The sequence below is a fragment of the Nelumbo nucifera genome, chromosome 6 (assembly GCF_055504915.1).
Source record: "Nelumbo nucifera cultivar China Antique chromosome 6, China Antique-T2T, whole genome shotgun sequence".
Lineage (NCBI taxonomy): Eukaryota > Viridiplantae > Streptophyta > Magnoliopsida > Proteales > Nelumbonaceae > Nelumbo > Nelumbo nucifera.
Genome location: NC_142654.1, coordinates 32349453 through 32360137, shown reverse-complemented (window position 1 = coordinate 32360137; position 10685 = coordinate 32349453). Strand labels below are relative to the sequence as shown.

Here is a 10685-nt window from a genome sequence, read left to right as displayed (position 1 = left end):
TTTTGGGATCAAATGTCTAAAGTTAACTTGTGCTTCACAAGTAATGATCTTGAAACATGATTTCTAGTTTACTACTGCTGTGAATTATTTCCTGCTAAATTTAATTGCTCTGTTCACAATGAGTTTTCATCTTAAGGGCTCTGATTAGCCAAATCTATAACTTAACCATATTCTTTTAGCTAGCAATTTCCCCATACCCCTTACAAGAGGGGCATACCTGAATAAGAGTCAGCTTGTTAATCCAGTTATATTCTCTACCAAACTTGGGGCATAAGTCCTCTAACCAGTATATAGGCACATATTCAGTGCTTAAAGATGATGAAACATTGAATCATGGTTCCGTTTAGTATAGGATAACTCATTGAAAACTTCTTCCAAGTTAGTTCATGGCTGCACTATTGACAGTAATGTTTGATCAAACATGGCATCAATGCCTCCTGTAATTCTGAGCTAATCGTTAACCCAGGAATTTTGAAGAATGAAAACTATCCAAAACAAAAACTCATTATGGAGCACCTCATGCTTTCATGTATGCCAACTGTTTTGCCCATTGACAACTTATAATGAAGCATACAACCTCTTTGTCCATCAAATGGAGTTCTTATAGTGAGAGAAATAATATGCACGTCATACATACCACATAGTATGCTTTCTTATTCTGAACTCCCAATCACTCAAAGATCCTTACAGTATGAAATATGACTGGAATAAAACCCACATCTATGGTTGAAAATGCACCTCTTGCATTGTAAAATTCAACACTCAAATCCCAGTCCTCTCAAAATAACTGATAGGCTACATATGCTCTTTAAATATGTGCTTTCTCCCCAAGACTCTGGAGGCATCTTTATGAATAGGCTTCAAATAACCCATGGCCTACAGCAAGCTCTTGTCATGTTAAATCTGTGTCAGATACAAATTCACATGTGACCACCATCCTCCATTGTTGCCAATCAAAACGCTATAGGAAAACCAAAGAAACGCCTCTTTGTTACAAAAAAAATTTAACTAAGCATGCATCAATGAATCAGCAGTCATGTGCGTCCACATGCACCATAACTTAAAACACAAAAAGGTGTATGATACAAAACAAGACTTGCCTCAATAATATGATCCAGAACCACTGCCACCCAGGTATCCACTGCCACCCAACCCACGGCTCGAATATAATGAAGAATATGAACCACCGCCAACCTGCAATATCAATGTAAAATAAATTAACAAGAGATGTATATAAAATTTTCAACTTAATATCAACATTACTGAATAAAAGAAAGTATTTTATTTACATCAGGTCCACGGGCCATGTAATCGTCATCAAAACTTGATGAATACATTCCACCAGCATCATGTGTACTATAAGAACCTAGAAACCACCACATACCAAAAGCATAGAAGCATTAAGCATCAAGAAGCATAACCACAAGCATGGGTGAAAGACCATTACATTAGCAATTGCAAATTAAACCCTATTAACAATCCTTAATTTACCTCTACTGTAACTCATACCCTGGCGGCTACCATACAGTCCATGTGACTCATGACCTGAGAAAGAATTTCTGTCACTGCCATATCCTAACTGAGATCTCCCAAGCCTAACAACCAAAATAGAGTGTGTAAGTTCTGGAACAAGACAAGCTCCAAATGAAGAGCAACAGACCAGAAAATTAGTTCCAAAGATCCAGATAACCTGTCACCATAAGCATCTCCATATTGGGAAGCATTTCCATCAACTCCATAGTCTACACGAGTTCTTGACTGGCGAAGACCACCGTCAGCATACCGTGGAGGAACATCATCCTTTTCCAAAACAGTTACCCATAATTTTTAAACCTCTATTTTCTGGGCTAGGATGGGGAGGTGGGAAAATCTATAGCACAAAAGGAAAAAGAACTTGACAGTACAAAATGAAGAAACAATGAATAATAAAAAAATGACTAACCAATGCAGAGTATGGACGTTTTGAACCAGGGATCAAATCATAATCACGAGTGCGCCCTTCATGGTAACTTGAAAGAGGCCTTTCATACCTTCGTGCATACCCTTCATCTAGAGAAGTTCTCCTTGATGCCATGCGTGAAGCATTTTGAGGCACATCATCACCAAAAACAGGTCCATGTGAAGGATAGTCATCCCTATAGGATGACCGCTTCTCCATAGCAACCCTAGAACCATACTCTGCAGCAGCTCTGCTTCTTGGAAGAAACTCATCATACCTACCATAATCCCTCTTTAAACTGCTTTTTGGGTAAGAAGGAACTGTTTCAACAGAAAGGCATAGCATTAAAATCTTCATCATCAAAGTCATCCCAAATATATGGGGTCAGCAACATGAATCATGTCTCGTCATAAATAGAAATCAGAATCCATGTCACAAGGGTTTGGCAGGTTTTAGAGCCAGCTGCCAACCTAAAATATCCCTACTTTATTTGGGCTTGGGACCAACAGTGTAAGACAAGCACACACCAGCAGTGTAAGACAAAAATTAAAATAATATCAATGTTTAGATACAACTTGTAGCCATCTAAAACATGAAAGGAAAAGGATGCATACCAGGAGCCCTTCTAGCATAAGATCGTTCTGGGGGAGACAAGGCCCTAACTCTTTCTGTATCAGCCACAACAGGACGGCTGTCTCTAAATCCTGAAGACCTCTTGAATCCACGAGCACTAGCTGGTGCTGCACGTGCCCCAATTCCTCTTGGACCACGTCCGGGGAGGCTACGGGGTGCAGGACGACCCCAAGGACCCCTAACACCTCGTGAAGAGCCTCGCCCATAGCGAGTTTCTCCACGAAGAGAATGCTTACCTTTTCCTTTGCGATCTGGCCGTGATAACCTTGCCCTTACTTTTGCCTGAAAGCAAAGAACTATCAAAGAAACAAATACAACCAAGCAGCAGCCAAACACCACATCTTCCCACTTATGAAATAAAACGGGCAAGTCTTTAAATACAATGGGATACCTTATTGTCCCCCTCACCCAGCACTGCATTGTTAATGCCCTCAGCACATGCAACTGCTGCATCATGGGTTCCAAAAGTTACAAAGCCAAAATCTTTTCTCCTGGCTGATGGCATATTACGAGCAAGCTCAATCTTTTCAATGTTCCCAAATTTCTTGAGATATTCCTTTACACGATCTTCATCCCATGAAGAAGGCAAACCATCTACAAACACTGTTTTAACCTAAAGTATGAAACAGTAGTACATTATCAACTTCACATTTCTTGAATTCATCAAGACCAGGAAAGAGATTGCAGCAACACAAGATACAAACATGATCCAGTATACACAAATGAGACCTTAACTGTTGTTTAAAATATATCTGGACAAGGTAGCCGTGTTTAAAAATCTCAGGATAAAGAACCTGAAATCAAAATAAATGCAAATAGACAGACTGCCAATTCATAGAGCTATCATCTAAAAAAATAACTACCTCCCAAAACCTAGCCATGTTATACACATCAACACAAAGAATCTGGCGTTGGATACCATGGCCTAATAAGGTTTGACATCCAATTAAATCAAATGCATATTTTGTCTTCCATTTCCAAGGTCATCTCTTTATCAGCATTTTCAATATTACTTTGGTTCTTTGAGTTGGAGTTACAAGCAGGAAAATGAAACAGATTTTTCATTAGGTATTCTGAAGGAACTAGCATCATATAGCATTCCTCTTAACATTGTGCAATATAAAGGTCATAAAATTAATCTGTCTAACCCAATTGAGATGTTTTAATCCTATCTACCTACAGAGGAATGTTGATTTGATATTTCACCTGTTTCATGACCTCATCATCTGGATCAATGAAAGAATCTGCAAAAGAAACCCTTGGGGGCCTATCAACTCCAAAAACAACATCCCTCTTCTGGAGACGCTTATAAGCATCCATGGCATCTGAACGAGATGAGAACTCCAAAAAAGCAAATCCACGATTCATTCCCTTGTTGTTACTATCTTCAACCAATGTCAAATCCTCAATATTCTCAATGCCATAATGTTTCAACTTGTCTTTTAACTGAAACCAAATGTAGACAACATGGTCAATAATCTCAATTAGCCCACCATAGATAAATGACAAGGACATAAAATGGTCCAGCTTACTCACTGCTTCCTTGGTCCATGTCTTACATATGTTTCCCAAGAAAAGTGTATCACTGTCTTGACTTGGAGAAACACCGCATTGTTTACCATTGATCTGGACGGATGATCATTAAGAAAATTTAATAACACATACAAAGTAAAAACACATTAGTCTTTTAACTTTGATAAGATTTAGAAAAGTACCACTGGATTCTTGAGCTCTGTAACAGCTCGCTTTGCTTGTTTCACAGTTGCAAAACGCAAGAATGCAAATCCCTTGTTTTTCTTAGTCTGAGGGTTTATCATCAACCTGACTTCGGTAACTTCACCTACTTGACTGAAGACTTTCCTAAGATCATCCTCAGTTGCATCTTTGTCCAAACCCCCAACAAAAATTTCAAATTCCTTACGCTTACGCCTTTCTTTAACAACTTCATGATGTTCTTCCTCCTCTTCATCAAAAACTTCTTCCCGCTCTTCCTCACCATTCTCTCCATCCTCTTCGCCTTCAACTTCCTCAGCAACATCTTCCATTTCCTCCTCAACCATATCATCCTCCTCTTCTACGTCACCGTCCTCAGCCTCTTCACCATCATCTCCTCCTTTCTGAACATCCTCGTGTTCATTTTCCTTCTCATCATAATCCACCCCACCATCCTCTTCAGGTTCATATTCCGGTTCATTATCCTCCAGCTCTAGCCGTTCACCTTTGTCATCTACATCAAAATCCTCCTTGGAATCATCTTCAGCTGTCATAGAAACAGGTAAATACTTGTTTGTAGTCCTATCAATGACAAGTAGGTTCTCATATCAATAGGGAAGTTTCAATTCAATTGATTGAGGGGAATATTAATTATTTATTTATTTTTGAAGAGCTTTCAAATTAGAACCTACTATAAGAAAGAAGAGCCGTTATGGCATGTAACAGACTTTCACTTAACAGACGTGAGGACAAATCTAAGATGCCATTCTCCTTTATGATAAATAAACACCAAGAAATCATTCCATCACCTATAATTTACTATTAAGATGCATCCAGAAGGTAGAAACCAAAGAGAAACCAAAAAGGCAGAGAACTACATGAAAAAAAAAAAGCATCTTTCCACGTTAAGATAAGAAAACCCAAGACATTAACCATTTTCAAAGAAAAGGGACTTTAGGAAAAATATCCAAATAAAAGGCTGAAGTATAGAAGATAAAGGATACAGAAGAAACCAAAAATCTGTCAACAAAAAAGGACAGCTTATAATTATATAGTAAATATGCTCTTTCACAAATTCATAAATTAAAATTTATAAGTTAATGACAGATATCCAAAGGCGTGGAATCTAGACTAAACAAAGAGAAAACAACAACCTGATGATATTCCAGATCAAAAAAAAAAAAAAAAAGAAAGTCTTACCTTTAACAGAAAAACTTCCGCTCGTGTCAGGTCTAACTTCATGTTCAGGTTCTTCAGTCTTCTCCGGTTTTTCTTCAACAACCGGCTCCACCTTCACCTCTTCAGTTTCAGCTACAGAAACCGAAACCTCATCGATCTTCACTGTCTCTTCTGTTACTTCCGGTTGAGTTTGGGGCTTCGGCGTCGCTTTAGTCGCCCTCGGTGTTCTCTTCGGGCCAGGCGCGGCCGATCCCTTCTTCACCGTTCGGGGAGGCATCGACGCGGATCCCTCAAGAGTTTGGAAGCTCGATAAGCGTAGTAGAGATTGAGAGAAGGTCTACAGAGATAGCAGAAGCCTGTCTAGAAAGAAATAAGGTCCGGAGGTCGAAAGGTCGATTTGAAACCCTAGTTCGTATTTGAGGAAAGATACGAGATTCTTGGCTCAAAATCAGCTACTCCCGTTTCGTTTATGGGCAAAAACTGTGAATTACCGCCTTTAATACATTGATGTGGCCCACCTTGAATTGAATTAGATGGAGTGACGTAAGGTGGGGGTCACAGAATGCATCGAAGATATGAAGTTCGTGATTTCACGGTTTTAAACCAACGCTATTCCGAGTCCGGATCTGCTCGAGCGCTCCCCAGACCAACCTCACATCCCAGACGCATACGAGGAACATCTTTCGTATTTGCGTGTTGTTTCATAATACACGGTGGTCGGTGGATACGAAATTCGAATTAGCTGAGAATTCACATCTGACCCTACAGAATGCGCCCCATATGGTATTGAGAATATCTCTTGTATTTGTTATCGGTAGATGTTCCCATAGGATACGGTTAGAATGTGGGACGTTTTTAGGGTGCATTCTGTGGGGGTCGATTTGAACTTTAACATATTCAAGAGACTGTGAAACTAATAATGAGATAATAAATTCATGGGCTTCATGTATTTAATAATAGCATAGAACCTCATCATTGATTCCACAGCCCACTAAACAGCACTTTAAGCTAAATCTTGCTCGTGGATAAGTGCTGTAAGGTTGGTGTGAGGTGCTTTATGTGAGGAGCAAATCTCAATTCTTCTTTCCCATGTTAAAAGATTCAATATATTTAAATGATCAGGCTTCATTTGCTTGCGGGTGTTTGGGTAAAATGTAAAATAAGAATGATGATAATCAATGTAAAATAGCTCTTAGATAGACTTTTACATTGAGAATTGATATAAATTTATATAAAAATTTGATGTAAAAAATTCATCAAACTCTCCATCAAAGTTCAAAGTATCGATATTGGCTGATACACCCTACTAGTATATCAGCCCTTTTTTTAACTTCCACTTGTTTTTTTTTCGATTTTGGTTCAGAGGGGCCGGTTTAAGTCCCAGCTACCCTCTGAACCAGGCCCTGACCTGATACAATCCCTGTAGGGGTGTATCGGGAAGGGCCCGATACGATATATATCAACCCATATCGGTTGATACATAACAATTTTTTGAACCTTTCTCTCCATTGATGTAAAGATATAACATCTCTCTTATCCTCCAAAATTGTTCCGTCTCACCCCCCTTGTGGTTTCAATCTTCTTACAGAGGACACCTTTGGCGTGCTACGGAGCATCTGATAGATTCGACAAGTTTATAATAGAAGACATTAAAACGGAAAATGGAGATGATAAGAAAGAAGAGACCAAGACAAACGGAATGGAGGAGAGCAAAACCAAGGAAGAAACTTCACCTTTCATGCTGCAGAGATCCATAAAGCAACTTTACTTTAGGAGCTGGGAAGAGGAGATTGTGGTGAAGGAAATCAGGAAATTGACCAGAGAGAGGATCTAAGGACAAGGAAGTCGCCCGTGGCTCTGGGCGTTATATACCATCGTTGGTGTCCGTGCTTGGTTCAGAGGTTTCGGATCATTGGCGCCAATTGAACTGGCTAATGGCACTTACACATAAGTTCCCTTATGACTTGCTCTGAATCGAAATTATCAGTCCTCTCTATTGCTCGCTTTAGTTCGCTTTATTATCAGTCATCTCTATTGTTTACACTAGGTTTTATATCGTTCCACCAAACGCACAAGAGTGCAAAACGAGCACAAGGCCGATTCACTTTTTACATTGATAATTCTAACTCTTGTAATACACTTTTTCGGTGTAGTTTTCTATTTACACGGCAAACAAACTTAATATTATTAAGGCTGTGTTTGGAAACGATAATGAAGTGTAAATTCTGATTCAGGGTAAATTTATAGTTTGATTTACTTTTGCCTGTGTTTGGCAACATTACACTTATGCATTGACAAATGACATATCAATGTATATTTACATTAATAATAAGATGTAAAAGTGCAAGAAGTAAATTTGCATTCAAGTGGGTTTTTTATTAAAAAAACGTATGTTTTATTGGAATTCATGTTTACATCAATTACAGTTAAAAGTATGTTTGGTAAGAAGATAAATTTATCAATGCAAAACTAACACAATTTTACAATCTGTATGAACTGTTTTACAGTCTACATTTACTTTGACACTTATTTGTATTATTTTCAAATACTGCTAAAGGAATAATTTGAGTTCAGTTCATATGAATTCTGAAGTGGAGTGGACGGTAAAAAGGCCTATTATTAATTCCGTCACAAGTTCTGACTTTTGACTTCTCACATTCTGGGTTCTGACTTGGGCCACCGAATTGGATTTGGAGGATTTATGATTGGATTAATTAATTATATAAACATGTATGTATGTTTGATAAACTGCTTACTTTCAAAACGAACTTTTTTTTGGTTAAAAAAGAAAAAACCTAACTTAAACATGCCTTATCAACAAACTTACGTAAGAAAACGCTAGTATTGTTTTTATATGCCCATTAAACCATTTCAAAATCTCAACTTTTACGTTAGAACTGCACGAAAGACATCTTTTTACTCAAATAGATTATAGATTAAACATTTCTTTTATAACAGATTAAACAATTTTTGTCTCTATAAAATGGGATTCATAACAAAGCTCGGCCCCCAAAGAAAAATGAAATTGAAACCTAAGGCTTAGCTTGGACTTTAGGAATATGAATGCAAATATGTAGAGTGTAAAACCTTGTATTATGCATTACTTAATATATATCTATATTGTACATATTTGTATTTGTACTCTCTTTGCACCAACTATAGATCTTCCATCTGGATGAGAGATTGATCTGAATTCGACTAGGAAATGATTCAACCTACCCTTTGAGTATTTCAAATGAAATGTCTCCCTAAAAGAAATTGGGATATGCTCCAAATTAATAGTGCACCTCACATAAATAATACTGAAAACATCTCCCATAAATAATAATACACAAATATAGAAGATGCCCCTAATACATTGTGAGATGTGCCTGTGAGGTCAGTGTGAGGAGAATATCCAAACTCCCATAAAAGAATTGTCTACAGTTTCGGAAACCTCCACCAGAGCGCTGCATCAATAAAACTACTGCCAACTGTCAGGAACCAAAAAGGATTAGATGTGCAGAAGCGCCTGCAATGGGAGGCTGGATCTGCTCCTCACACGTGCATCCTACCATGCATTGAGAACATCTTCTGAATTTGTTAGTTATTAACCACGGGAGATGTTCCCAATGCACGGTGGATGTGTCTATGAGGCACCCATTTGTGAGGAGCAGATCCTGTTTCCTGCGATGATAGCTTAAATTGGGAGAATAATTCACTTTAGATGGTTTTTGATTGAACTGAACTAAACACGTATGTAAGAAATATAAAAAAATGAACACACAAATAGGAAAATATATTAAAAAAACTAACAAGCTATAGTAGCGCTACAACAGAGGTGAATGATGAACGCTACTGTATTGTTGCATATCTAGTAGTGGTGTTTGCAGTTGAAAATAATGGAGAAAAAAAAAGTGGAGGGAGAGAGAGGGAGAGTAAAATAAGAAAGAAAATGACATTTTGAAAATTTAATAAATAGTCAGAGATATTTTTGTCTTTTAAATTTTATTTGTTGTATTTAACCTTGAAAAGTTCAACAAGGTACATATAAGTTATTTTTATAAGTTTGGGGTATAATACAATTAGTTTCTCAAATATCCAGGGTATATATAAGCAATTAATCCTTTATGATTTATCATCCTTGACGCGTACAAGGCTTTAAATTTTGGGATTTTTTGGAATTTTGGTCCTTTGATTTTTGTTTTTTTTTTTTTGCAATCTTAAGAATTTTGCGCAAAATTTTTTTCAATAAATTTTCATTGTTTTATTAATATAACTTGTAATGTTCTTTATATAGTATTGATTTTAATTTGTTTTAATAATAACTTTGGAGAAAATAAATGAATGAAATCCCCATTTTCCAACATTTTGATCAAATTCAAGTGAACATTTTTTTTTTTATTTCAACCCATTGCCAAGGTTCAAAAATATCACAATATATTGGTTTGTATTAGAAGATATATATCATTTTTTACTTTTTAGGCATGCCAATAGGTGGTGGCACCGGTAGAGTTTGTATAACCTATAAATTTTAGTATGAAAATTACAAATAAGAGGGTTTGAACCTAACCATTAATTTAAAGGCAAATTTCTTAAAGTACCCCTATGATTTAGGAAATTAACTAATTATGTTCTTATTGTTTCTATATTGTCTTAAGATATTCTTAAGTTTTTTAATAATTGTCTAAAACCTCCCTTGCTGTTAACTTTCTGTCACACTCCATTCACATGTGACTGATATATTTTTTAAAAATTCTAAAATACCCTTTTATGGTTACGTTGTCAAACTATAAACAACATGAAAAAAACTTCTAAGTCCACTACATCTCCATCACCGTTTACACCCATTATTTACATTATATAATGAATTAGATATTCAGAGTGTTCTCATGGTTATGGTGTCAACCATTGATGACACTCTATCTTTGTGAGATGAGACATGGATATTATATTTACTAATGGAATTCCTCTGTCAATCTCTGGATGTGAAAACCTCGAGTTTCTTAACCTCCATTCCAATGGTCTCACTGGTTCTATGTTTTGTTTTCTTGATATATCAGATAATAGGCTAAGATGGTTGTTAAAGAATAGGCTTTTTTTTTTTTTTTAGAATTCCGGAATTCCGGTGGAGTTGGCATCCTGCATCAAGCTACAGTTAATAAAATCTGGGTGGCAATCGCTTTTTGGGCAAAATACCCAAAGAATTGGCCCAAATCCTTACGCTCGAGATCTCTCTTAA

General features: G+C 36.9%; 1 protein-coding gene across 2 annotated transcripts; it reads right to left on the bottom strand.

The window, feature by feature from the left end:
- Positions 1-523: 523 nt before the first annotated feature.
- LOC104606384 (uncharacterized) lies at positions 524-5935 on the bottom strand. 2 transcript variants are annotated; one of them, XM_010271542.3, is made up of 12 exons: positions 5486-5935; positions 4288-4832; positions 4109-4198; positions 3779-4018; positions 2964-3185; positions 2554-2854; positions 1943-2259; positions 1691-1800; positions 1492-1595; positions 1290-1366; positions 1101-1194; positions 524-961 (listed from the first exon to the last, which is right to left on the bottom strand). In XM_010271542.3, exons 1-11 carry the CDS (start codon positions 5739-5741, stop codon positions 1102-1104), a joined length of 2355 nt encoding a protein of 784 aa, XP_010269844.1. In that variant the 5' UTR covers positions 5742-5935; the 3' UTR covers positions 524-961; position 1101. The 2 variants fall into 2 exon arrangements, with proteins under 2 accessions (XP_010269844.1, XP_010269846.1); XM_010271544.3 differs by having other exon boundaries at positions 524-903.
- Between the last annotated feature and the right edge of the window lie 4750 nt (positions 5936-10685).

Coding starts and splice junctions, on each gene's coding strand:
- LOC104606384 (XM_010271542.3), bottom strand. CDS start 5,741: ATGCCTCCCCGAACGGTGAAGAAGGGATCGGCCGCGCCTGGCCCGAAG. Junction 1,801..1,942: donor AACGTCCATACTCTGCATTG/GTTAGTCATTTT, acceptor GTTTTGGAAAAG/GATGATGTTCCTCCACGGTA. Junction 1,195..1,289: donor ACATGGCCCGTGGACCTGAT/GTAAATAAAATA, acceptor TTGATATTGCAG/GTTGGCGGTGGTTCATATTC.